A 25,931-nucleotide genomic window follows, 5' to 3' on the forward strand; every position below is an offset into this window, starting at 1 on the left:
TTCAAACAAGTCAACTCGATTTATCATAGCATAAGGAGATTCAAAATCAGTGTTGAACAAAGGCTAAGTCTGTAACTTAAGCTAGTAGCTCGTCTACGTAAATTCGGGCAGCATCTCCCTTGTAACAAGGGCCTCCTCCAATACCATATACCAACAACAACAGCCAGGGAAGTCCAGCAACCTATAAATATCAATAACAAGACACCATATAACAACAACAAGTCATAACTACTTCACGACGGCAACAACTTGGAATTTCATTCAAATACAGCCCACAACAATCCTCAATGACAACACAACCTTAAAAAGGTGTTGTTCTTCACTAGAACTAAGTTTTGATGTTGAAATATGGTGTAATCACTTTGGAATCACTTCAAACCCTTATGGAATCTGTTTAGAAGGGTTAGGAGAAGTTTGGAGACGAATTTGAGTTGAAAATAAGTGAAAAATAGGCGTTCAAATCGTTTATAAATTGAAGTAGGTCAACCACCGCCTAAGTGGGTCCCATTGGGAGCTGCTTGCGCGGTCTCGCGAAAACACGAATATCTCTCTACTCCGATATCGTATTGACGAACGGTTTAATGCGTTGGAAATTAGACTCGTAGATCTTCAATTTGATATGTATATCATCCATTGATTCCAAGTATATTGGGAGAAAAGTGCATCTACATTTGACCTAAATTTCAGCACATTATGAATGCAACTTGTGATGACCTTTGCTAACTTTTGGTCCATAACTCGTTTGACTTAAAAACATAACACACGACTATCATACGACTACAATAACTCATAAATTAACCTCCTCATCATGTTAATCACCCTAGTCTCACCCCAAAATAATATGTTATAACATTCCAAACTTGTCGATTTTTGACGAAACTTATTTTCTTCAATTCGTTTAGCGACTAAGCTTTCCAACCCTTTTGGTACTTGTTATTCATGATCTTAAATATTTGTAACCTCCAAGGTAACATGATTAACTTACTTTATTTGCTTCCAAATATAATCTCATTTTCGAGCTTACATCAATGACTTACGACGTACTCTCACGTATGAAAACTTGGGGTGTAACAGTGTTGCTCCAATTGATTGAAAATATCAAGAGGAGTTCAAAACATAAATGTGAAGTGATTTGCAGTAGATTTGAGCTTGGTTTGAGTTAAATTTCATAAGAGGCTTAAGGAAGAAGACGAAGTCAGTTTTTGTATAATATGTATAATTTTATATAATAGTGTATATGGGTGTATAAACACCTCTTATACAATATTATACACTTTTATACAAACATATCTAGACGAACTTCTTTCACGATTTTCAGTTGCAAATCTTGTTTAAAACCATACCAAATCTCCATTAAATGACTTCAAATTTTATATACAACCTCCTTATACTATTAACAAGTCTAATTAACGCCCAACTCCAAATTTCTCACAAGACCATTCGAAATTTAAACCCATCTATTTAAGCTTGTTCAACAATTGTGGACCAGTCTAAATCTTTATTAGATGAATTCAAATTTTTTATACAACCCTCTTATACTATTTCTAAAAAGTCTAAACAACATCCACTCCAAAAGTCCAAATCTCTTATAAAGCCAGAATTGAAATTGAAAACCACTTATTTAGGTTTATTCAACAATGATGGATTATCTTAAAAAACTAATTTTTACCACCCAAATGGAAATAGTGTTTGAGCCACAATTACTAATTTGAAGATTAGTGTCACGATCCAACTTTCCCTCCGTTTGGGCCCCGTGATGGCACCTAGTCTTAGGGACTAGGTAAGCCTAACTCATGCAGAAATACCACAATTATAAATTTTGTAGAGATTTCTGCTTCAAGACTGTTAAATTTCATTTATTATTGTGGTATTTCAGCATGAGTTAGGCTTACCTAGTCCCTAAGACTAGGTGCCATCACGGGGCCCAAACGGAGGGAAAGTTGGATCGTGACACTAATCTTCAAATTAGTAATTGTGGCTCAAACACTATTTCCATTTGGGTGGTAAAAATTAGTTTTTTAAGATAATCCATCATTGTTGAATAAACCTAAATAAGTGGTTTTCAATTTCAATTCTGGCTTTATAAGAGATTTGGACTTTTGGAGTGGATGTTGTNCGTTTGAAGGAGAAGCAGAAGACAGTAAAAATAGCTTCTCTCCAAAGGCACTTTTTTGAGAAGCACTTTTGAGAAAAATACACTTAGAAGCAGTTTTTTAAAGCTTGGCCAAACACTAATTGCTGCTCAGAAGTGTTTTTCAAATTAATTAGCCAAACACAAACTGCTTCTCACCAAAACTACTTTTAAGAAAAGCACTTTTGAAAAAAAGCACTTCTCAAAATAAGCTGATTTTTGCAGCTTTGCCAAAGGGGCTATTAGTTGCACTGTATGTATGTGAGTTATATTTATGTGTAGTTCCCCCAAACTAATTGCTTTCTATAATCAAACAATGTTTTTAATTTTTTTTGAAAAAAAAGCGAAAAAGTTCAGGACACTCTCACTCTCCAGTTCAACCCTTTCCCGCTTTTCCCCGCATTCCATCAAAACCTTTATTCACTCTGCAGTTTAAAGCAATTCTCTCCTTTACCGGTTATAATGCTGCACGAAATCTTAGTGGCGCTGTTGGGTTACACCGGAGATCTCATCATCGACGCAAGAGAACACCAAGACAGTATTCCCTTGTCCCCAGATGCACCCATCTCTCAGGAACCCACCTTTAAGCTTGCCCCTGATCTCTCCTTCGTTCAACCCAGTGAAAGGTTTTCAATTTATTCTCTCCTGTTACTTTTTTATTCTATGCGTAGTATAATTCATTCGTCAGTGGAAAATGTATGGCAACCAACTTTTCGCCCAATTTTGGTTATGTTTGCAATTAAACTAGTCCAAATGGAGTGAAATAGATACTGAGGATTCATATAGCTAGCCTGCACTAGTTTTATTGGGTGGTCGTAGTTTTCCCCCCCTTTTTTGTAAACATTGAAAGTATTCATTTCCTTTTGATGGTTTAAAGATATAGAACCCTCACTACTTTATGAAACATCTGCATATCTAGCTAAACAGTGTATTATGTGGTTTTCGTCCTTTAGTTCATATAATTGTTCCTGCCGATCTTGGGATTTATATATAACATTTTGGGTTGTAACCTGTAGGTGCTTCTTTTGATTTAATCATATATATGCTCCTATAATATCTAGGGGCCTTTGATGTATTATGTTTAAAATTATTGAGCTGTGGAGTGCAGGTATTTCATGTAGTTTGGGTTTGGGTGCAGGGATGTCATTGAGAGGATTATCACTCTAGGATTTTACTATAGGGAGCTAGAGCGCTTTGCAGCCAAGTCTCGTAATTTAAGTTGGATTAGGTCCGCCAATGAGACACCTCTGTCGAGGACATCCCAACTATTGAAAGGGAAGACAGTGAAGCAAAGTGTGTACAGGAGGGCCATTGCGAATGGTATTGTTGAGGTGTTATCAGTTTATAGGTCTGCTGTTCTACATATTGAGCAAAAGTTACTGTCTGATTCACCACCTATCTTGGCAACGCTTACTCAAGGCCTCAATAAGGTGGGTTGTTAGTTTGTTCCCTATGATGTACAACTGTGTTCTGATTATTTCTTTGCTTACTGATCATATTATTGATGAATATTTGTCTACAGCAAGCAAAAGCAGAAATGTAAACCATCACTTTAATATGTTGCCGTGGAATTCTGAATTTGAATCAGTAGATCTGTATCAGGGTTGTTCTTTTTCATTGTTTAACTTTATAGGATACTAAAAACTGGGATGGGAAACTGTTGGATTGGCTGGTTGCATTGGCTGTATCAAGTTTTTTCTTGCATGTTTCTTCTGGTACATAGTTCCTTGTTTCTTTATTCTAGTCAACTGTAAGTGACCTTGGCTGATTTTATAGTTTTCTGTTTTTCTTTTTTCTTTTTATGTAGTAGCTTATGCCTTCTTCCTGAACCTGCACTTCTCTGCTTTTCACTAATTTTTGTTACTTCATGATGTGGCACTTATTTTGCTCTGATCAAGACTTGATGGTGCTTCCTCAAGTTTCATATTATTCTTGTTGCCCGTATTTTTCCACCCTTGATTTTCTTGATCGTCCTACTTCAATACATTCAATGACTTGCTTTTGTTCCTTGAATGACTCACTAACATATCTTATTTCAGTTCTTTGTTCTTTTGCCTCCTCTTTTTGAGCTGATTCTAGAGATTGAACGTGATAACATTTATGGAGGAAAACTTCTCAACCTTTTACACAAACGCTGCCACTGTGGGGTTCCGGAACTACAGACATGCATTCAGAGGTGAGCATTTAAAAACTTTATCACATTCTTTTGCCGTCTCATCTCTCAACTGTTTTTTTGTTTCTTCTTTCTTTTTTCGTGGCTTATCTATTTGTCGTGGTTGTTGCCATACTTCTCAAAAGTTTCTTACACGTCTGGTCTTTGAATACTATGCAAGAGGTTGTACAATTTGTATTTTCCTTCTGGTAAGGCATTCAGATGTCTTCACAGAAATACACCAACCCATGGGGCATTTTGCGGGGAATTTAAATTGATATCATTAGTCAAGATTGGTCCTTTACTAGTACTTGTGTTAACGTTGGTACCTGACCTGCCCCTTACTGGTGCTTGTATTGGTTTATCTGCCTGTTCTCCGTCCCCTTCCAAAACTTTCCAAATTAAAAGTAACAGTGTTATTTACTCCACTTGTTCGACTGTTGAAAGCACTATGATGGAGCTAGGTCATCACTGTTTCCTGTATCCTCAAGAACTGATGTGGGAAAGGATCGCTGTCTAGATAAGTTATTCCGCTTAATATTTTCTTTTATTGTTGTTTGTTTTCTGAATTTGATCGAGAACCTCATGACCAAGATATGATTGAAGATAAGAGAGTTGAATGGGTTAGAGATGCTTTTGATAAATTAGTCGTTTGGAAGTGAAAAAGTGGCTTCCGTTTACTGGTAATGACTTATACTCAAAGTGGTCATTGAATTGAGCAAACCTAACAAAGTAAAACAGCACATTTGATTTGAAAGTTGATTGAGTTTACTGGTCTCAGGAATGTTTTCAAAATAGCGCCTTAGAATTTACGTGTGCTTATCTTTTTTTCTGTCATTGAGGATGCAAATGTTTTCTCTCCCTGCAAGAATGTAGCCAGCCATTGGATTCTTTTTCTTACTATTTAATTTGATTAACTTGGAAAAGAATTATTCTTTCTGGAATAAGAAGCTGCAAATTCTATGGTGGTATCTCTGCTAGTACAGTGGCTTATGGATCCAAAATAACGATTGTTCTCTTCCTTACATGTGTTTTCCTTTTTTTTTTTTTCTCTTTCTTTTTCCTTGAAGCATAGGCTCCTCTGGCATGGGCATCAGGTCATGTATAATCAGCTTGCTTCTTGGGTGGTTTATGGAATTCTTCATGATCCATATCAAGAATTCTACATCAGCAGGTAAGCCCTGAGAAGGGTGTCTTTAATTCTGTTTGATAATTTTACGCTTGCTGCAGCATTTGGCATTTAATCAAAATTTACTTAGTAATAGGTAATGGTCCATAGCTTGATGCTGACTGTTCAGTTAAGGACTTATAAAAGTGAGTTGTGTGTTTCAGTAGATCCCCCAATTTGCATAGAACTTATCATACTATCCGGTTCGTTTTCCTTGAGCCGAGGGTCTTCAGAAGCAGCCTCTCTATCTTCATAAGGTAGAGGTAAGGTCTGTGTACACACTACCCTCCTCCGGGCCCACTTGTGGGATTACACCGAGTCTGTTGTTGTTGTTGTTTGTTATCATACTGTCTGGTACTTGAAATTTTTCTCGAGCAACTACTCATTCACAAGACTTCACCGTGCATATAGTAGAACACGTTCGTTTTTCTAGAATGACATGATTTTATCATCAAGTCAAATGAATGATTGCTTCTCGTCTTAGAAGAACCAAACATGTTAGTCAGTGTAGTCGAGTCGGTCTAACGTGTATCATAATGTTGCATAATGGACATTCATTTTATGTCACTAGAATGTCCTGTAACTTGGTGCATGATGGACATTCATTTTATGTCACTACAATGTCCTGTAACTTTTCTAATAGCCATATGTAACATATCTAAGTAAGTTGTGATTATGTCTTAGTCAGGACGACAAAGACTCTGAACAGGAATCAGCTCCACATTTGCTTGAGAAACTGACACGCTTGTCAATCGCTGATTCATCTTTAAGTGATTGGCACTTGGGCTTCCATATTTCTTTGGTATGTTTTGCATTGTTCATTTTGTTGCTTCTATATATAAAGTCCCCCCTCTGTCCCAAACTTTGTTTCCTACTTTATTTAATCAGCTTTCCCAAAATTATGTCCACTTTCCTAGAAAGGAAGCTTTTCTCGCACACTTTCTCAGCATTTTCCTTGAAAGAGATATCATATTTATTGGGAAGCTGGTTCGGATTCTTCAAGAAGTTAATTTTATCTCCAATTCTGACCCCACATTTCGTCTTAATAATAGTGCCCAGTCTAAAGAGGACAGATAAAATTGGATGAATGGAGTATTTGCTTCTTCATGTTTTTCCGTTGGATCTGTACTCTAACATTTCATTTTTCTGGTTGTCGTCTATGAATGTTTCTCTATTATTGCCCTTGTAAAATGTCTAGTTTCAGATCTCGAGATATATTTCTGTTAAGTAGTGAGTCATGTATAGTGTCCCACGTCGGGAAGTAGATACCTATTATTACGTAATCGCTGTATATAAATAGGGTTGTACAACACTTTAATTAATAATAAGATTTCTCTCCCGTGCATTCTCACATGGTATCAGAGCTAGCGTGAGAGATTCATCGCTGTGCAAAAATACCAGCGACTCTGGGAAAGGAACAAAAAAAAAAAGCAGTCATTGCGCTAATTCCGGTGGCTGTCCGGCGTCAGTCCTTTTTTGTTGGTGTTGTGCAAAACCTACACCACCACAAGGTTAAGAATCTTTCGGCGAGCAAACCCCGGCAGGAATCTCCGGCAAAGGAGATCTCATGCGCTCACACTCTCCTTAAGAAGCGAGAGATCTGCCGGCGCGTCTGTCCCACGTTTCTGGCCATTTTCCGGCAGACCTTCTTGAGGAAAGTTTGGTCGCGAGGTGTTTCCGAGTCCACCCATCCAGGTTACACCAAAATCCGACGACTTTTTATTTTTCCAGCGTGAACAATGAGTTTTCCGGCGAGAACAGTAATTCCAGAAACATTTGTGCTTTTTCCGGTGCAATATTTTTTTGATAAGGTAAATTGTATTAATCAAAAGGGAGAAAACTCCCGTATACAAGAAGTATACCAAAAAGTAGAGAATTTACATCAGAACATGATTCTCTACAAAAGACGCACAATCCTCTATACAAGTAGGGGCTATATGAGTGCACCAAAAAGCGATCAAAGATAAAAGACAATTCTTAAGATGTGAAAAAGGAGACTCAATCCCCTCAAAAGCTCTCCTATTTCTCTCCCCCCAAACTATCCACATGAGAGCTAACGGGGCGAACTTCCACGCCTTTTGCAATATTATAATGACATTCGTATCAGAAGCCTTTAACTCACAATCCGTTGGATCCAATGCATTGAATTCAATCCAGATGGTTTCTTTACCGGATTATATTGAGTTACTTCAGTACAAAGCATGTAAACAGACATCTTCAGTGATAGCTTCCGTTGTTCAAACAGATAGTAGCGTGACTTGTGTCTCCCAATCTTCAACCTCTGAGTCTTGGGTCATTGATTCAGGTGCATCTGATCATATTTCTGGTAAAAAATCTCTTTTCACTAGTATTTCGTATTCTCAATCTCTTCCAACAGTCACAATGGCCAATGGGTCTCAAACCATGGCAACTGCAATAGGTCAAGCAAGCCCACTTCCTTCCTTACCTTTAGATCCAATTCTTTATGTTCCCAATAGTTCTTTTAATCTCATAGCCGTTAGTCACTTAGCCAAATCACTTAAATGCGCTGTTTTATTTCTCGATGACTTTGTTTTTATACAGGAACGCAGTACGGGGCGGATCATCGGTACCGGGCGTGAATCAGATAGACTTTATTACCTTATCCTTGCAAAATCACATGTACTCACATCTTGTCTTCCTACAATAACTTGTCTTGTTACCGATTCACCAGATTTATCACATAAATGGTTGGGACATCCTAGTTTGTCAAAACTTCAGAAAATGGTACTTGGTTTATCTCACTTGTCCACTTTAGAGTGTGAGTCATGTCAGCTCGGTAAGCATACCCGTTCCCATTTCCCTCGGCGTCTTGATAATGAGTAGTGTCACCTTTCACTTCAGTCCATTCAGATGTTTGGGGTCCTAGTCGAGTCAGTTCTACCTTGGGATTCCACTAATTTGTCAGTTTCATTGATGATTATTGTAGGTGCACTTGGATATTTTTTGAAAAATCGGTCTGGGTTGTTTTCTATTTTCCAGACCTTCCACGCTGAAATTCAAATCAGTTTGGGGTTCCTATCCGCATATTTTGTAGTGATAATGCCCCAGAGTATTTGTCTTCCCCATTTCAGCAGTTTATGAACTCTCATGGGGTTATTCATCAAACATCTTGTCCGTACACATCTCACAAAATGGGGTAGCTGAAAGAAAGAATAGACATCTTATTGAAATTGCTCGTACCCTACTCATCCAAAATCATGTTCCGTTGCGTTTTTGGGGAGATGCAGTTCTTATATCTTGCTATCTTATTAATCGTATGCCATCTTTAGCTATCCAGAATCAAGTTCCATTCTCTGTCCTGTTTCCCCACTTACCTTTGTTCTCCCTTCCACCCCGTGTCTTTGGAGGCACATGTTTTGTTCATAATCTTACTCTAAGTGCGTATTTCTGGGTTACTCGAGAACGCAAAAGGGGTACCGATCTATTCTCTTGACCTCCAGCGGTACCTTATGTCCGTTGATGTTACCTTCTTTGAAACCCAATCATACTTCACAGGTCCAGGTAATCACTTAGATAGGTGCTACCAGTTTCATCTTTTTGAGATTCAGTCACTATCTCCCGTTCATCTTCCTCTACAGCTCCAGTTGCAGCTCCACCACCTACAGCTCCAGTTGCAGCTCCACCACCTACAGCTCTAGTTGCAGCTCTACTACCTATAGCTCCAGTTCCACCCCTTATAGCCCAGTTCCACCACCTAGTCCAGTTCTACCTTCTGCAGCTCCACCACTCTTGACTTACCATCGTCCAAGTCCAGCATCGGGCCCAGGTGATTCACGTCCTGCATCAGATTCTGCACCTTTTGTGGACTTGTCTCCTCTCAGTCAACCAATTGCACTCCGCAAAGGTGTACGATCCACACTTAATCCTAATCCCCATTTTGTCAGTTTAAGTTATCATCGTCTGTCATCACCTCATTATGCTTTTATATCATCTTTGTCCACTGTTTCTATCCGTAAGTCTACAGGTGAGGCACTGTCTCATCCAGGATGGCGACAAGCTATGATTGAGGAGATGTCTGCTTTACATGCGAGTGGCACTTGGGAGCTTGTTCCTCTTCCTTCAGGTAAGTCTACTGTTGGTTGTCATTGGGTATATGTGGTCAAAGTCGGCCCGGATGGCCAGGTTGATCGGCTTAAGGCTCGTCTTGTTGCAAAAGGATACACTTAGATTTTTGGGCTTGATTATAGTGACACTTTCTCTCTCGTGGCTTAAGTAGCATCTGTTCGTCTCTTTTTGTCCATGGCTGCTGTACGTCATTGGCCTCTTTATCAGTTAGACATTAAGAATGCTTTTCTCCACGGTGATCTTGAGGAAGAAGTTTATATGGAGCAACCACCTGGTTTTGTTGCTCAGGGGGAGTCTAGTGGTCTTGTATGCCGATTGCGTAGGTCACTATATGGTTTGAAACAGTTTCCTCGAGCTCGGTTTGGTAAGTTTAGTACAGTTATTCAGGAGTTCGGCATGACTCGTAGTGAAGCTGATCACTCTGCGTTTTATCGGCATTCTGCTCCTAATCTGTGTATTTATCTGGTGGTTTATGTTGATGATATTGTTATTACTAGCAATGAGTAGGATGGTATTACTAATCTGAAGTAGCATCTCTTTCAGCACTTCCAGACTAAGGATCTGGGCAGATTGAAGTATTTTCTAGGTATTGAGGTCGCTCAGTCTAGCTCAGGCATTGTTATTTCACAGCGGAAGTGTGCCTTAGACATTCTTGAGGAGATTGGAATGATGGGCTGCAGACCTGTTGACACTCCTATGGATCCGAATGCTAAGCTTCTGCCTGGACAGGGGGAGCCTCTTAGAGATCCTATGAGATATAGGAGGTTGGTTGGCAAATTGAATTACCTCACAGTGAGTAGACCAGACATTTCTTTTCGGTGAGTGTTATAAGTCAGTTTATGGATTCTCCTTGTGATTGTCACTGGGATGCAGTTGTTCGCATTCTTCGGTATATAAAGTCAGCTCCAGGCAAAGGGTTACTATTCGAGGATCGAGGCCACGAGCAGATTGTTGGGTACACATATGCTGATTGAGCAGGATTACCTTTTGATAGACGTTCTATGTGTGGATATTGTGTTCTAGTAGGAGACAATTTGGTCTCTTGAAAGAGCAAGAAACAGAATGTAGTTGCTCGATCTAGCGCCGAAGCCAAATATCGGGCCATGGCTATGGCATCGTGTGAGCTAGTTTGGGTCAAGCAGTTGCTCAAGGAGTTGAAGTTCGGAGAAATCAGCAAGATGGAACTGGTGTGTGATAATCAAGCTGCTCTTCATATTGCGTCAAATCCGGTGTTTCATGAGAGGACTAAGAACATTGAGATCGACTGTCACTTTGTCAGAAAAAAGATACTCTCAAGAGATATTGTTACAAAATTTGTAAAGTCGAATGATCAGCTAGTAGATATTTTTACTAAGTCTCTTACTGGTTCTCGTATTAGTTACATATGTAACAAGCTCGGTGCATATGATTTATATGCACCGGCTTGAGGGGAGTCTTAAGTAGTTAGTCATGTATAGTGTCCCACATCGGGAAGTAGGTACCTATTATTATGTAATCACCCTATATAAATAGGGTTGTACAGCACTTTAATTAATAATAAGATTTTTCTCCTGTGCGTTCTCACAATTTCCATAGACGTGTCTTTAGTCTTACGCATCTCATAGTTCTTTGACGAAACAATTGAGAGCCCCATGTGTATTTAGCATACCAACCATTCAGAAACTCTAGTTTCCGGACATTTTGTCTTCTTTATGATGTATATATGATTAGCGAAATGGAACTGGTTCATTAAAGAATTTATTAGTGTTTTTGGATGTGCTAAGCAATTTGTAACTGGAAGTATGCTGTTATAGGTGTTGTCTGATCTTGGTGTAATCTTATGTACCATCTTGGTACTTTTATCAATAAAATCTTTACCTTATAAAAAAAATGAATCTATTAGTCCTGCTTTATTTATTACTTAGGTGAATCTAGGAAGATACGACATTCATTAGTTTGATTGTGCAATATGATTTATACTAGCTTCTGTCATGTATGTTTACATTGTTCACTGTTATTCAGGTGCAAATTCGAAGATCTTATCTATAACATTCTCGTGAGACATGTCTGGAAAAGATTTTAGTTTACCTTTGCAATTCTATTGCACAATTTTTAAAACCAGTATTCTGAATAAAGCTAGAAAGATGTTCTATTGCTGATGAAGAAAGGCGGTAGGTGGGCTTAAATAAGCAATATAGGAATTTATTTCTCTATATCAATCCTTCGATACAGCATGAACTGACTACAAGAAAATTTTTCTTTTCCATTTGCTGGAACAAGGACTGATATAACAAGAAAATCGTCATATCATTGTTGAAATATGAGTCATTCTTCTTTCCCAGCTTACTTTATCACATTCCCTGTTATTCTTGGTCCTCTTGTGCCGTAACCCTCCACCATTATGTATTCTCGTTGCTCCCTCTCCTTCTCTCTGCTTCACATGGAATGAGAAGATTTTGCCATCAGCCTACTACCATACATCATTTAAGCTATTTGTACACTCTCCTCCATGCAGGATATGCTGCCAGAGTATATTACCATGCATGTTGCAGAATCAATTCTTTTTGCAGGAAAAGCTGTTAGGGTTCTTCGCAATCCAAGTCCCAGTTTCCAATTTAAGGATGGTTCATCTCATCAGCAAATACAAAGAGGATCTCAAAGGACCCAAGGATATACAACGACGATATCTTTCCAGAATAACTCCTTGGATAATAAGTTAATTGGAGAAGATTTACTCCCACAGGCAGAGGCTGACAAGATTGAATCTCTGATTCAACACTTAAAGGTCTTTTATTCAATAAGCTTCTCAGTCTTTAATATTGATATGTGCGATATATCTTCTTTGGCACATGTATTCAAGCTTGGAACCTTTTTTAACCTGCTCCTGATGGATTTCTCCCTCCTGAAGCTAAGTGCACGTTCTATCTATTGTTTGGCCTAAATTTAAAACTATCTCATTTGTAGGAGTCGTCTGAATTCCACAAAAGATCATTCAAGAATGCCATTGATACAATAAAAGCAGTAGCAGCTAGTCATCTGTGGCAGGTGCAATTGCATACTGTACCATTTCTTCCCTTGCTGCAGAAAATGCACTTACGAATCATTTCTGTTTGCAGCTTGTTGTTGTGCGTGCCGACTTAAATGGGCACTTGAAGGCTCTTAAAGACTATTTTCTTTTAGAAAAAGGTGATTTCTTCCAGGTAAAGGAAACTGACTTCTACAACTTATATATCATGTTCTCCCGATGTTTTTTTTTTCTTTCAATTTTTGGGACAGCTCAGCGAGAAAGTTGCATAATTCAATTAAAGTTCAATAGAAGGGAGCATTTTATGGTTTATACTAGTATTCTGAATAATCTATGTGGCTACTGTTTTTATCTCCAAAGCCTAGGGTTTTTTAACCTAACTTAAACATGCTGAAGGTGCTTATGAAGGAAATATTAGTATCATCCAGATGCTCTTGAAGATTTTCTGGATAATAAAATTTGTTATTGTATATAAATAAAATTCATGCTGATGTGAAATACATCATTGACAAAATATAACTACCTATGTATATTAATAGGCAGCAAAAATTAGCAATTTCATCAGTTAGTAGTCATGAACTTACATAGGCTTGTGATTTTTAATTCTTTCTATATTCTATTGGTGGAAAGGACATAGGCACTAATTGATGCAGCATAAGTAGAGCTAATTTCTTATGTCGTGGCTCAGCTATATTTAACTTGCATTTGTTGTAAATATGTGTGAGAAGTAAGTGTAGGTGACTAATGAATATGCCATAATGAGCTAGTACTATTCTAGCTGTATACATAAAGAGCATGTGCTGTTTGAGAGCTATTCCTTCTAATGATTTTTGCAAATGAAGTTTTTGTTTCTTCAGTAGTACTGACAAAAGGTATTTCTGACAGAGTTTCCTCGAGGAGAGTCGCCAGCTGATGCGTTTACCACCTCGCCAATCTACTGCAGAAGCGGATCTTGTGGTCCCATTTCAACTAGTAGGTCTTGTATAGGACAATAATGCTTGTATCGACTACTGCCTTTTGTTTTTCATATTTTTCTATTTACTTGCATTCAGCATTTCAACTCCAAAATAATTTTTACATTTTACATACTGGTTCTTTTCTTTCTTGTGTGGCCCCATTAAAAGGTAACTGATGTTGGTTGTCTGAAGAGCAATCCATGATTTTGAGAAGTTTGGTTGAATGGTTATTGATATGCTGAGGTCTTTGATAAGTTGTCTATAAGAAGGCTATTGTGTTTCCTCAACCCAAAAAGAAAAATCACAATATAGAAGGCTGTTGTGTTGTTCTAAATGCTTCTTTATTTTTTTTGTTTATTTTCAACCAAATTTGGAGTGTAATGGCAGAGGCAGAATTTTGTTTGTCCAGTTGCTTCTTCTTTGCTCTTGGCTTGGCATGGTTTTTGTCGTGGTTTGCAATCATTAAAGATATCTAAAGTCTTGAACTACCTTGGTTACATTGCAGGCTGCTTTAAAGACTATTGGTGAAGAGGACAAGTACTTTTCAAGGGTGTCTTTGCGGTAAGATTATAATTTGGTTTCTTATATTTAAAATGTCTAAACAGTTTATGTCACATTAACTTTTCCTAATGTAGGATGCCATCATTTGGAATTGCTTTAAAACCCTCACCAGTTGATCTGCCCAAGGTAAAAGTGAATAAAGATGGAGACTCAGTAGGGCAACCAGATGCATCTTTGGAGGTGGCCCTTGATGGATGGGATGGCATTTCCCTTGAATATTCTATTAACTGGCCATTGCAGCTGTTTGTTACGCCGGAAGTGCTATCCAAGTAATATTTACAGCTGCCATGAAATCTAAATCTTTTTAAATCCAAATAGTGAACGTAGAAGAGGAAATATTTCTCTCATTTGAAAAACACTTTTTGGGTATATGGTTTTTCTAATGGCATAATGTCTTGGATGACCACCCAGAATAAAATGAGGATGTGAACAGGAACGATACATGGACATTGTTGTTTGCCAAAACCTTTAGCAACTACTCTTTTTTATTAACTGCTATTTTGCATTAGGTATCAAAGGATATTCCAGTATCTGCTCCGTCTTAAGAGGACGCAAATGGAGTTGGAAAAATCATGGGCTTTTGCTATGCATCAAGATCATTTTGACTTTGCTAAACTTCGAAATGACTCTAGAAAGTCATTTGTCTCTCAGCATCGAAGGCAACGCCTTAGACCAATGTGGCATGTTAGAGAGCACATGGCCTTCTTGATCAGAAATCTTCAATTCTATATTCAGGTATTTCCTGTAAGATATCTTTGTGCATCCTGTCAGTTATCATTGCTTAATAGATGATCCAACTTTCTTAACCAAATGCTTTGTCGTGTAATAGATTTAATGCTACAAGGCTCCTCTTTGAAGTGATAAATTTCCACGATCACATGAATATATGAGCTATGATATAGTAAACTAATCAGGCAGTTAGCTTCTTTCATTTCCTTCAGCAGAAAATAGACTCTTGAAGCTCAGAACTGGGCTTATTTTCATGGACCTGCATATGATTGAATGTTGGAACTTTTTACTTCCACATGCCCTGTCCTATACTTAAGAATTTTGATACCTTATAGCTTGCAGAAAGGTTGTTTCGTTGACAATTCTTACATATGATCTGAAAGGTCGCAATTTTACGTTCTTCAACTTAATCGGAAACAACTTTACTAATTTATATGAAAGAACATGTCATAGTCCATCACAATTAAAGTTGTGATTCTAATTCTTAAGTCGGTAGTTGATGAAGCAATTACAAGAAGGTTCTCTGTTAGACAAACTTGAAAGTCTTGTCTCTTTGTTGTCTTCCGCCATAATGACTTTGTAAAAACCTAAAAACGCATTTAATTTCTCAGGTGGATGTGATAGAATCTCAATGGAACGTTTTGCAATCTCATATTCAGAATTCTCATGATTTCACGGAACTTGTGGGCTTCCATCAAGAGTAAGTAATTGGACATTTCGACATGTACTATGCTGCCTGTAACTATTCAATAGTGATTGCAACTGCTGCTATCAGTGCCTTTCGGAATTTTGAAATTTGTATGTATTGTTGAATCTTCCTAGTTCTACACTGTTGCTCTATGCTTCTTAGAATTCTGTTGTCCTTTTCAGGTGTATATTGTCAAAGATTATCACAGCTAATTTGTTCTTGAAACATTAATCTGCAATTAAATGATATTGTTAATGAAATGGAGCTACTGGAACGTGATCATCATTACCAATCTAATCTGTAGACTTGTAGTTTGCTCTTTTTTTATCTCTGGGACATTCTATTTCAGATATAGATTGTCTGTTTTTGTACTACTTTTTGCAATGTGAAGACAGTTGCATAACCACCACCGTAAGCTTCACATATAAGCAACAAACATAAGCAATTTTTAAATTTGCGACATAAGTTTGAAGTGTATCAAGAATTTTAGCGTATATTGGGGACTTGTTTGTTGTCCTGAGAGATGAAACTACCGCACCTTAGTTCTCATAGTATTGAACTTCTAGTAGTTTTTTCAGTAATGCCGGATGCTTCGTGCACGGGGCTGCCCTTAGTTTCAACATTGGCAAGATTACTATGTAGTTGCTACTCATATCTTGTGATTGCTGCTTGTTCTTTGATATAAAAAGTTGGCCATTGGGTTGTTTTTCAGTTACTTGGCTGCACTGATTTCACAATCTTTCTTGGACATCGGTTCTGTCTCAAGAATTCTGGATGGAATAATGAAACTATGCTTGCAGTTCTGTTGGAAGATCGAAAGCGACGAAAGCAATAGAAGTACTAAGGAGCTGGAGCACATAGCTGAGGTACTATTAAGTTGATTTATGCTTCTAGTGTTTTCATTTTCTAATGATAGTCAAGAACGACGTGTTCAGAGAATGAGTGATGGCTGGTCCATTCAAATTCATCACTAAGAAGCAAGAATTTCCCATACACAAATTGGGTCAAAATACTTTGCCCTTTGCTCACCACCTAACGTTCTTCATGTAACACTACTCTTAAATAGAAGCCAAGGCGTCTTTTCATTGATGTATTGGTCGCTTGTCATTCTCCACCTTCTAACACTTGATTAACCTCAACTTATCTGACTAATGAGTGCTGACAAAGATGTGGTGGCACCTTATTTTGTTATCATCAATATTACTATGATATAAACTATACCATGACAGATAATTTAGTTTCCCGCACTAGATTTTCTGTGGCTTTTGTTCGTTGAAGAACTTATTACTTTCGAATGATGAAATCTTATTTTACTTAAGTATTTGAATTTGATCTTTTTTTCCCTCTATGGTCGATGATCACTATTATGAATTATTTATTCTATTTGTTGTATGGATTGGTTCCTGCTGCAATAGTTCTTATTTCTTATGATTTCTCAGGAGTTCAACAAGAAATCAAACTCCCTATACACAATACTACGTAGTAGCAGGCTTGCTGGGAGCCAGAGAGCCCCGTTCCTTAGGCAATTTCTTTTACGACTCAATTTCAATTCCTTCTTTGAGGTAAATCTCTTCTGGGTTTAGGTGGAAGCTTCATATTTAATTTGCTTATTATATTTATATTACTTTAAAAATTTATCAACAGGCAAAAGCAAAAGGGGTGCTCAATATTGTCCGACCTCGGCCACCCGCATCTGTTCTGCAGTGATAATTTCTTCTTCTAAAAGCCACCTAATATAGTGTGATGGCTTATGTGATGTTGGTTATGTGATGGATTCAGTGTTCTTATTCTTGATAATGCAGTATAAAGCTTTTCAAACTTGGATAAGTCAAATGATAGGTCAAGTTCATGTTGTTCGCTGGAATTGAAGAGAGGAGAACGAGAGAGATCAATGTTTAATTTCTACACAAGAACTCGACTGTCTTTTCGTAGTGAATTCCGTCTCCCCTCTCTTCTTTCCTGGTGCAATATTTCGAATCTCTGAAAGCTAGAGAAAGTTACTATCTATTTGATCATACAGATCAAATAAGAGGGAAAGAGAAGGAATAAAATAACAGAAGATGGGGGAGGGCCTCTTCAATCATAAGATTAGAAGTAGCACTCAAGGGTGTGGTTGAGTGATTAATGAAGTTGGTGAAAATTATGAAAGATCAAAGTTTAAATTCTAATAAAGACATAATTTATTAACTGATTTCTTCTCATCTATTCAAGCTTATTAACCTAGACAAAATCAATTGAGGATCCATTTGTCAAAAAATTTTCTTTTCTTTGAAACTCATATTCAAAACGTTGTTTGGTTATACAGTAAATTGAATTTTTAAAGACGAGTTTTAGAACTTTTGAAGAATAAGATCAGTATCAAGTTTGAAAAAGTAGTTTTTATCACCTTTTCAAGAAAACAATGTTTTCCTTTACAAAATAAGTTAAATACATATTCAAGTACAATTTTAATTTTTACTATCTTTTTCAACTTAACTTCAAAAACTATTTTTTCAAATCTCACATCTATATCTATATATCTATATATTAATATAAATGTGGGCAATAGAGAAGCTGATGTGGCGTGCCTCATAAGCCACCATTCTTATTTATCTTTTTTCTCATATTTTCACAGTTGTTTCCTGTTTTTACGATCTACAATACATTTTTCATTTTGATGTTAAAGCCTTAACAAAAAGTTTCAGTTACAAAATTGATTATTCTTTTAGTTACAGCTTTATGTGATCATGGATTTCTCCAAATTCTTTCAGTTACACCTTTATATATGCATCCCTTAATTACAGAATTTGGATGAAGGGAATCTTCACCATTATATTTTGAATTGAAAACCACTATATAAGCAGACATCATATCTACACATTTGTGCAGTAAAGTATAGCATAAATAGGTTTATTGTTAAGATGAATGAGGTCAAGGGACCAAGCCATTAGCAATCCAAGGTCATTTTCTCATTTCACGTACGGCATCAACACCATTGCTATTTGGCACTCTTCTTGGATCACACTACTATATATAAATAACTCTTCCTGACCCATGGCAAAAGGAGTCAGGCTGCAGCTTCCGTTAGGGGTTTAAATTTCTCGGATATAATGGGGAGAAGCAAGCGAAGAATAAAGGAAGACAGGGGTCAGTTCTTCATTGAAGCAACAACCACTTTGATGTAGTTTGTGTGAATGCAGTTTTTTTTTTCTCTTTCAATTTCAATTATCCCCTCTCCCATTTTTTCATTGAAGCACTTTGATCGTTTATCTATTAAAAAACAACGCTTCCACTTTATAGGCTAAAATGATATAACTTAAAAAAGTCTTCTAGGAAAATTCTGATTTTTGGAGATTTTATGTAAAATTAGGAGGAAAGTGTATCGGCATAACAAAAGAAAATGAAAAAAAACACAGAGTAGAAGGAACAGAGAAATATAAAAAGGAAAGTTCCATATATATACATAGTCGGCCGAGATTGAAGCATTGGTAAATAATTAAATATGATTCAAATGCAGTCTGTTCTATATTTTCAAAGCTTTGAAAGTTTTGAGTTACTTAGTCTGTCCTTTTTCTATTACCACTCCATCCTTTACAATAAATATATATACTAGGTTAAATAAACGAAATAAATGTATAAGAAAAATGTTAGATATTAGGATAGGTATAAATACATTTATAGAAAGTATAAGTAATTTTGTTCAATAAAAGAATTGGGATATGAAAACTATGACTTTTATACAACAAAAAGATTGTAAAATGGATTATAAATCATTTAAGAAATATCTGAATCATTACGCTATAACCTATTTCACATTATTACTATAATCCAATTATATTTTTTTCCATGTGGAGAGAAGTGAAAAAAGAAGAAGAAGAGCAATAATCACAACAGGTATTGAAAGCCTTCCACGATTAAATTTAATTACAATACTCGGTACAAAATTTATGAGAATTGTTTGCCTTGAAGCTCTTTTAATCGCTTTTGCAATGAAACTTGAGTAATTGGTCCAGTGGAGCTTTCAGAGAGAAGATTAAGCAGTGCCTATGAGTATCTTGAAAGAATGACCAATATCTTTTGTGATAAGAATTGAGTATTTTTAATTAAGAGAAAATCGCATCTTGATGAATTGATATATATTTTATAACTGATTTCTTTGATTAGTAATTATATCATATTTGATTAGTTAGATACACTAATAAACAAAACAAGTATAAATTGATCATTCATTATGCATGTTTTGTTGACACATAGTTGCTTCCTCTTATTGCCTCAGGAATCATAACTTGCTTTTGACCCTAGAAATATTTTGACACTTTCGTTTTAGGCTTTTTGTCGTTGCGCTGACTTCTCTTTTTTAGTTTCATAAAAATATGTAGGTGATATTTGACTTTTAGTTTGGTTTTCAACAATTTAAGTTTCACCAAAACTCATATCGGTTGTATTTATAAACTTTTTTAGTTTATCGTACGACAGAAAAATAAAGAAGTTCAGATTTTACGACATATACTTTTGTAATTATTTTCAATATTTGTGTATATGAAGAAATTAAAGCATAGATCTAATGATAGCTTTTATGATCGCGCATCGCGCGATAAAATTCACTAGATCATATATAAAGGAGGGACTTAGCAAAGTGATGTGACACCTCTCTAAAGCCAAGGATTATATTTATCTTTCTTCTTCTTTCTTTTCTTTTTCTTACTCATTTTTCATTTATTCTATTAGTTAAATTAACAGAAACTCCAAAAGTCATGTTCTAACATGTTATTTTGGTTTCCCTTCGCCATAAATCGTTTTGTTTTGAAACAGTTGCGAGAGTAACTCATTATTTGTATTATTTCTTCCATTACTTATAATTAACCAGTATTAGTATATTGTTATAAATAGAATTTTATTTATGGTGAATGTCTAGATTTAGAGAGATTCTAGGGTTTATTACTTGGTGGCTAAGTCAACCTCTCCCTATAAATAGAGGGTTCTATTCTGTTGTAATTCATCCCAAATCAATAAGAATTCTCTCCCTCTACTTTTCTCTGTAATACTATTCTTCTTCTTTTATTGTTTCATAATACGTTATCAGCACGACACTCTAACCAATTGAGTAGAAGCTTTGGGATTGAGCATAATGATTGTCAACTATTCCATGAACTTCCTTCATGATTAAATTCTGGATTTAAGGTAAGTATTTTACCGTATTTTTCTCTTTTATTCTATACTTTGATTTTAAATACAAGCAAAGATAACAAAGTTTGATTATAACTCTAATGGAGTTTGTAAGAAATTATAACCACCTGAAGTGGTAAAAGTTTCTATGTCTTGCCATGATCAAATTCATGTATGATTATGGGCACAAAAAGTGGAAACCCGTCTCATTGAATTTGCTCCATTCTCATTCCCTTAAGAGAATGTGATAGCAGTATGTGATAAGTCTGAAAGAAGACAAAATTATCACTATGAATGTATCAATGGATGTGGACGTGGCAATAGACGAAATTATAATCGTCATCATTGTGATAATGAGAATAATAAGGATTCTCAAAATAATCCCCCACTTGTGAAAATACTTGTCATCGATTTGACATGAGATTTTATAAAGCACATATAGATGATTATGGTCTATTCATGATGTGAATGTGATAACATCTGATTTAAGAATACATATTCATTTTTGGAAGAATATGAGCGTGCTAGTGGTATATACCACACTCACCTCTAGAAGGAGGTTTGAGATGATATAAGAAAATAATATCATTATTATGGCATGCCTGGTCATTGGTCACGTACCTATTGTACGCCAAAATATTTTGGCATTGTGATTATTAAAAGTCAATGGTAATGCAAGAAACAGATCTTGCATATAATTTTGACCATAACCATAATGGTATAACTTTCTCATTAAAAGAGATATTCACCATATGGGTGTTGATGAATATGTGGTACTACAAAATTAATTGAGAACTCTGCAAGAGCCAATTATACTATTTTGGAGAAACACAATTAATTACCAATAAGGTATTGTGTTGTAGTAAGTCTCAAAGAAACTTATTCAGTTTCCAAAGTATACGCGAAAGCGGTTGATTATATTGAGACTATAAATAAAGGAAAGATTTAATATCTTCTATTACTACATCTTGTAGCGGGGTAATATGTATGTGAAAAGCTACCCGCTTTATTCTTTAATTTGTACTACATAAACAAAAGAATACCACAATGAAGTGGACATTTATTGATATAAAAATCCTTATCATAATAAACTTGGAGTTTATTCATAATTGCACACATCATGGTGTAAACCTGAAGTTTATCAATATTGATAATTTATCCAGTTGGCATATTTGGTTTAGCCATGTTAATTCATGTATGATGTGCAAAAATAATAGAGAATTCACATGGGTAAATATTAAAGAACTAGAAAGTTCTTTACGAATTCTCTTATATTGCTTGTTCTCATTAATTAATAGATCAACTAAAACTGGGATTGAATCCCATGGATGCTGGAAATATCAAAGGTGAATATGGGCCCATTCACCTGCCATGTATACCACATAAGATGCATCTATGAGATGGTTACATGTGCGATTATTATTAACCCGCAATATGGTGTTTGCGAGGTAACTTGCTCAATAATTTAATTTAGAGCATATTCCAGATTTTCTATTCAAGAAGTTCATCTTGATAAGTTGGTCTACATCACAGCTGGTTTAGCAAAATAATTTATTGAGTGCCTCCACTTAATAGCTAAACAATTGCTTATGAGAACAAAGTTTTATATATCAGTTTGATATACGTTATATACGAAAGTATATTAATTTCTCCCCTAACAAGTGGTTCATGGTCAGGAACCAAATAATTCTATCTTATTATTATTGATGTGCGGTGTATATTTTGATTAACACCATAACGCACAAAGATGGGTTCTCAAAGTTGAGAAAACAAGTTAGTTTTTCTAACATGAGGGGGAGACATGATAAACAGTTGAGAAAAGGTTACGTGGAATGAATTATCACTGGTACATCTAGATCCTCGAATAAGATAATATGAACTTGAAGTTCATAAAAGGATAATTAGTTGCAATATATTGCAAAGCATGCCAGACGCATTTGCTGACCCAAATAAAGTAACTATATTCTCATTGCAGATGCTCCTATTAAGTCCTAGAAGGACAAAGTCTATGGTACGCTTGAAGCGTATAGACAAGTCGGTTTCAAATAAACTTCTTGATAAAGAAGATGAGCAAATGATCTAAATGATCATAATAAAGGAGGCAAGTGATCTAGAAGATCACATGACATAACACTTCATAAAATCTCATGAGAGATTCAGGTACCTGAATATATGAATGAAGAGATCTCTATGTTATGTCTTTATGAAAAATAAGGAGGTTGGAACCGATATAAAATGTTTGTCGACGACATCTATAATAGCGCTAAATATATATGAGGATCTTAAGTCTGGAGAAACAATTTTGAATAGAATTGGTTTCATATGAAAGACATGTAGTTTTGAACATGTGGTTCAAATACTTGAAAGTATAAAGTCAATGATATATGCAATCAGTTTTCGATATCTTGTATGTCTAGCATGACATGAAAACTTGATATGCATCTAAAGTCTATTGTATGACTTATATGACAATCCTTGAAGGATTTAAATCGCTTGAAGCATATACAATTCTTGATCTTGAAGTACTACTTCCTCAGTGCAATTTGTGCACAAATGTATCTTGCTATAACTATAGGCATGATAATATGATACCAAGAGTTTTCACCTCTATGTGAAGATATTGAACTGACGGTTACAACAAGATCATATGGAGACAATCCATCTTTATCAATAATGATGATTTCAAGGTGCAATATATTCATTCAAGTTAATATGGCTGATTTGTTTATCAAATATCTACCAAAGATCTTTTGAAGATGGTGCACAAGATTGGAATGCAAATGCTTAAGGATAAGAATTGATGCTCTCATCAGGGGGGAGTTAATATGCGTTACTCTTTTTCCCTTACAAGGTTTTGTCCCACTGGGTTTTCCTTGCAAGGTTTTTAACGAGGCAACCAAAAGGCGTATTGTTAGATATGTGTACTCCTTTTCCTTCTCTAGAATTTTTTCCCATTGGGTTTTATTTTAGTTAAGGTTTTAACGAGGCACATTATCTGTTGAATAGACATTCAAGGGGGAGTGTTATAAATAGAATTTTATTTATGGTGAATGTCTATATTTAGAGAGATTCTAGGGTTTATTACTTGGTGGCTAAGTCAACCTCTCCCTATAAATAGAGGGTTTTATTCTATTGTAATTTATCCCAAATCAATAAAAATTTTCTCCCTCTACTTTTCTCTGTAATACTATTCTTCTTCTTTTATTGTTTCATAACATATATAGTAATATTGCACCGTTTGAATTTTGCCAACACACTCATATATACGGACTCAACTGCTCCCTCTTTCTATCTATTGTGACACAAGAGGGCAACGACGCAATGGTGTTTCTTGGGAGGCTTTGTATAAACAACTGTTTACAACCTTTCATTTTCCAAAGGATGCTTCATTTTAAATGATTCTTAATATGTTCCCTTGCTTCTGAGAACACGTAAGTTATTGGGTTTACCTTCTAACGATTATACATTTAATCTTTTATTTCATTGATGATCTATCTTCTTCATTTTGTCTTCCACTGACTGTATTCCACATTTTAAAAAACTTTTCTTACTTTGTTTACTAACTTCAGTGAGATTTTCAAATGTGCTAGGGGTTCTTTTTTTACAGGGATATCAGCCAGCAGTGGGAAGTGGAAGAATGACTTTGCAGTATATATGTGAACTTGGGTGGAGGGAAGGCTTATGGGAATTGATGTAAGGATTAATATCTGTAATGACCTGATTGGTCATTTTGAGCTCTATCGTGTCGTTCGGCAGTTTGAGGTAATGGGCAACTTCACTTCAGGTGTTATAACTTGTACGCGTAGTCGGAACTGAATTTCGGGAAGTTCGGAGGGATTTGGAAAGAAAATTTTAATTTCGGAAGCTTTGAGTTGGAGGAATTGACTAAGGTGTGATTTTTGAGTAAACGACCTTGGAATCGGGATTTGAAGGATCCAGCATGTTCGTATCATGATTTTGGACTTGGGCGTATGTCCGGATCGGATTTTGGATAACCCGAGAGTGTTTTTGGCGCATATTGTGGAAAGTTGGCATTTTGCAAGAATTTTATAAATTTGGGTTGAAGATCATTTCAATGTTATCGATATCCGTTTAGGATTCTGAATCAGGGAATAGCTCCGTATGGTGATTCTGGTATTTGGAGCGCGTTCGGAAGTGGATTTGGAGGTTAGTAGGTCATTTCGGGGTCATTTGGCGAACATTGGAAATTTGAAGGTTTTTTGGGAAGTTTGACCGGGAGTGGACTTTTTGATATCGGGGTCGGATTCAATTTCCGAAAGTTGAAGTAGGTCCGTAATGTCGAATGTGACTTGTATGCAAAATTTGAGGTCAATCGGACGTGATTTGATAGGTTTCGACATCGAATGTAGAAGTTTGAAGTTCTAAAGTTCATTAAGCTCGAATTGGGGTGCAATCATGATTTCGACGTTGTTTGATGTGGTTTGAAGCCTCGAGCAAGTTTGTGTTATGTTATGAGACTGGTTTGTGTGATTGGACAGGGTCCCGGGGCCTGGGTGTGTTTCGAGATGGTTTCAGATCAATTTTTGGATGAAAAGTTGTGCTGGTTCAGCTAGTTCTTGGGTCGGGCTGCAGGTCACGCAAATGCGAAGTTTTGATCGCATTTGCGAATTCGCAATTGCGAGGGAGGAGTCCCATTTGTAATGGCGGAAAATTTCTAAGGGGTTCACATTTGCGAACATTCCATCGCATTTGCTATACTCTCCCCTTCGCATTTGCGAAGAATTTGGTCGCAAATGCGACCTTGGCAGGGGTGGCTCTGGTTTGCATTTGCGATGCTTTTATCGCAATTGCAACCATCGCATTCGCGAACAAGATGTCGCAAATGCGACATCTGCGACTGGAGCACACCAACTCTCGCTGATCAAGGATCAAATAGAGCACACCTACTCTCGCTGATCAAGGATCTTAAGAAGGGGGACTGTCAGCTTGTCTACCTGCACCTGCGGGCATGAAATGCAGGCCCCGAAAAATAGAGCGTCAGTACGAATAATGTACTGAGTATGTAAGGCATGAAGATCAGTACATAAGAGACATAGATGAAATATGGAATAAAGAATTCCGTCTGTAAGTCTAAATAACTTTGTAAATTCTAAAACATTTATAATGTCATGCACGTTCGTATAAATGTCGTGTCATGCATAGGTATAGGTGTACATAACATCATCAAGCCTCTGAGGGCATGCCATCATATCATCTCGGTCACTGTGGGCAAAATCTTCAACATATACCAACTGATCAGGTGGTGGTGCGTATATAACGCCGTAACCTTTTTCCGTATCCCATATACATA

At 36.4% G+C, this 25,931-nt stretch overlaps 1 protein-coding gene across 1 annotated transcript; it reads left to right on the top strand.

The window, feature by feature from the left end:
* LOC109226850 (gamma-tubulin complex component 4) lies at positions 2,456-17,428 on the top strand. Its single transcript, XM_019391741.1, has 16 exons — positions 2,456-2,757; positions 3,270-3,561; positions 4,171-4,307; positions 5,359-5,457; positions 6,136-6,253; positions 12,032-12,301; positions 12,481-12,561; positions 12,633-12,716; positions 13,427-13,513; positions 14,003-14,058; positions 14,133-14,327; positions 14,568-14,793; positions 15,399-15,487; positions 16,188-16,341; positions 16,915-17,037; positions 17,120-17,428. Exons 1-16 carry the CDS (start codon positions 2,594-2,596, stop codon positions 17,180-17,182), a joined length of 2,238 nt encoding a protein of 745 aa, XP_019247286.1. The 5' UTR covers positions 2,456-2,593; the 3' UTR covers positions 17,183-17,428.

The sequence above is a fragment of the Nicotiana attenuata genome, chromosome 1 (assembly GCF_001879085.1).
Source record: "Nicotiana attenuata strain UT chromosome 1, NIATTr2, whole genome shotgun sequence".
In the NCBI taxonomy this organism is placed as follows: domain Eukaryota; kingdom Viridiplantae; phylum Streptophyta; class Magnoliopsida; order Solanales; family Solanaceae; genus Nicotiana; species Nicotiana attenuata.

What these genes read in the sequence shown, in the direction of transcription:
- LOC109226850 (XM_019391741.1), top strand. Translation starts at nt 2,594, where the DNA reads ATGCTGCACGAAATCTTAGTGGCGCTGTTGGGTTACACCGGAGATCTC. An exon ending in TGGGCTTCCATATTTCTTTG is followed by an intron (nt 6,254 to 12,031) that starts GTATGTTTTGCA and finishes TCCTCCATGCAG; the next exon opens with GATATGCTGCCAGAGTATAT. An exon ending in AAAAAGGTGATTTCTTCCAG is followed by an intron (nt 12,717 to 13,426) that starts GTAAAGGAAACT and finishes TATTTCTGACAG; the next exon opens with AGTTTCCTCGAGGAGAGTCG.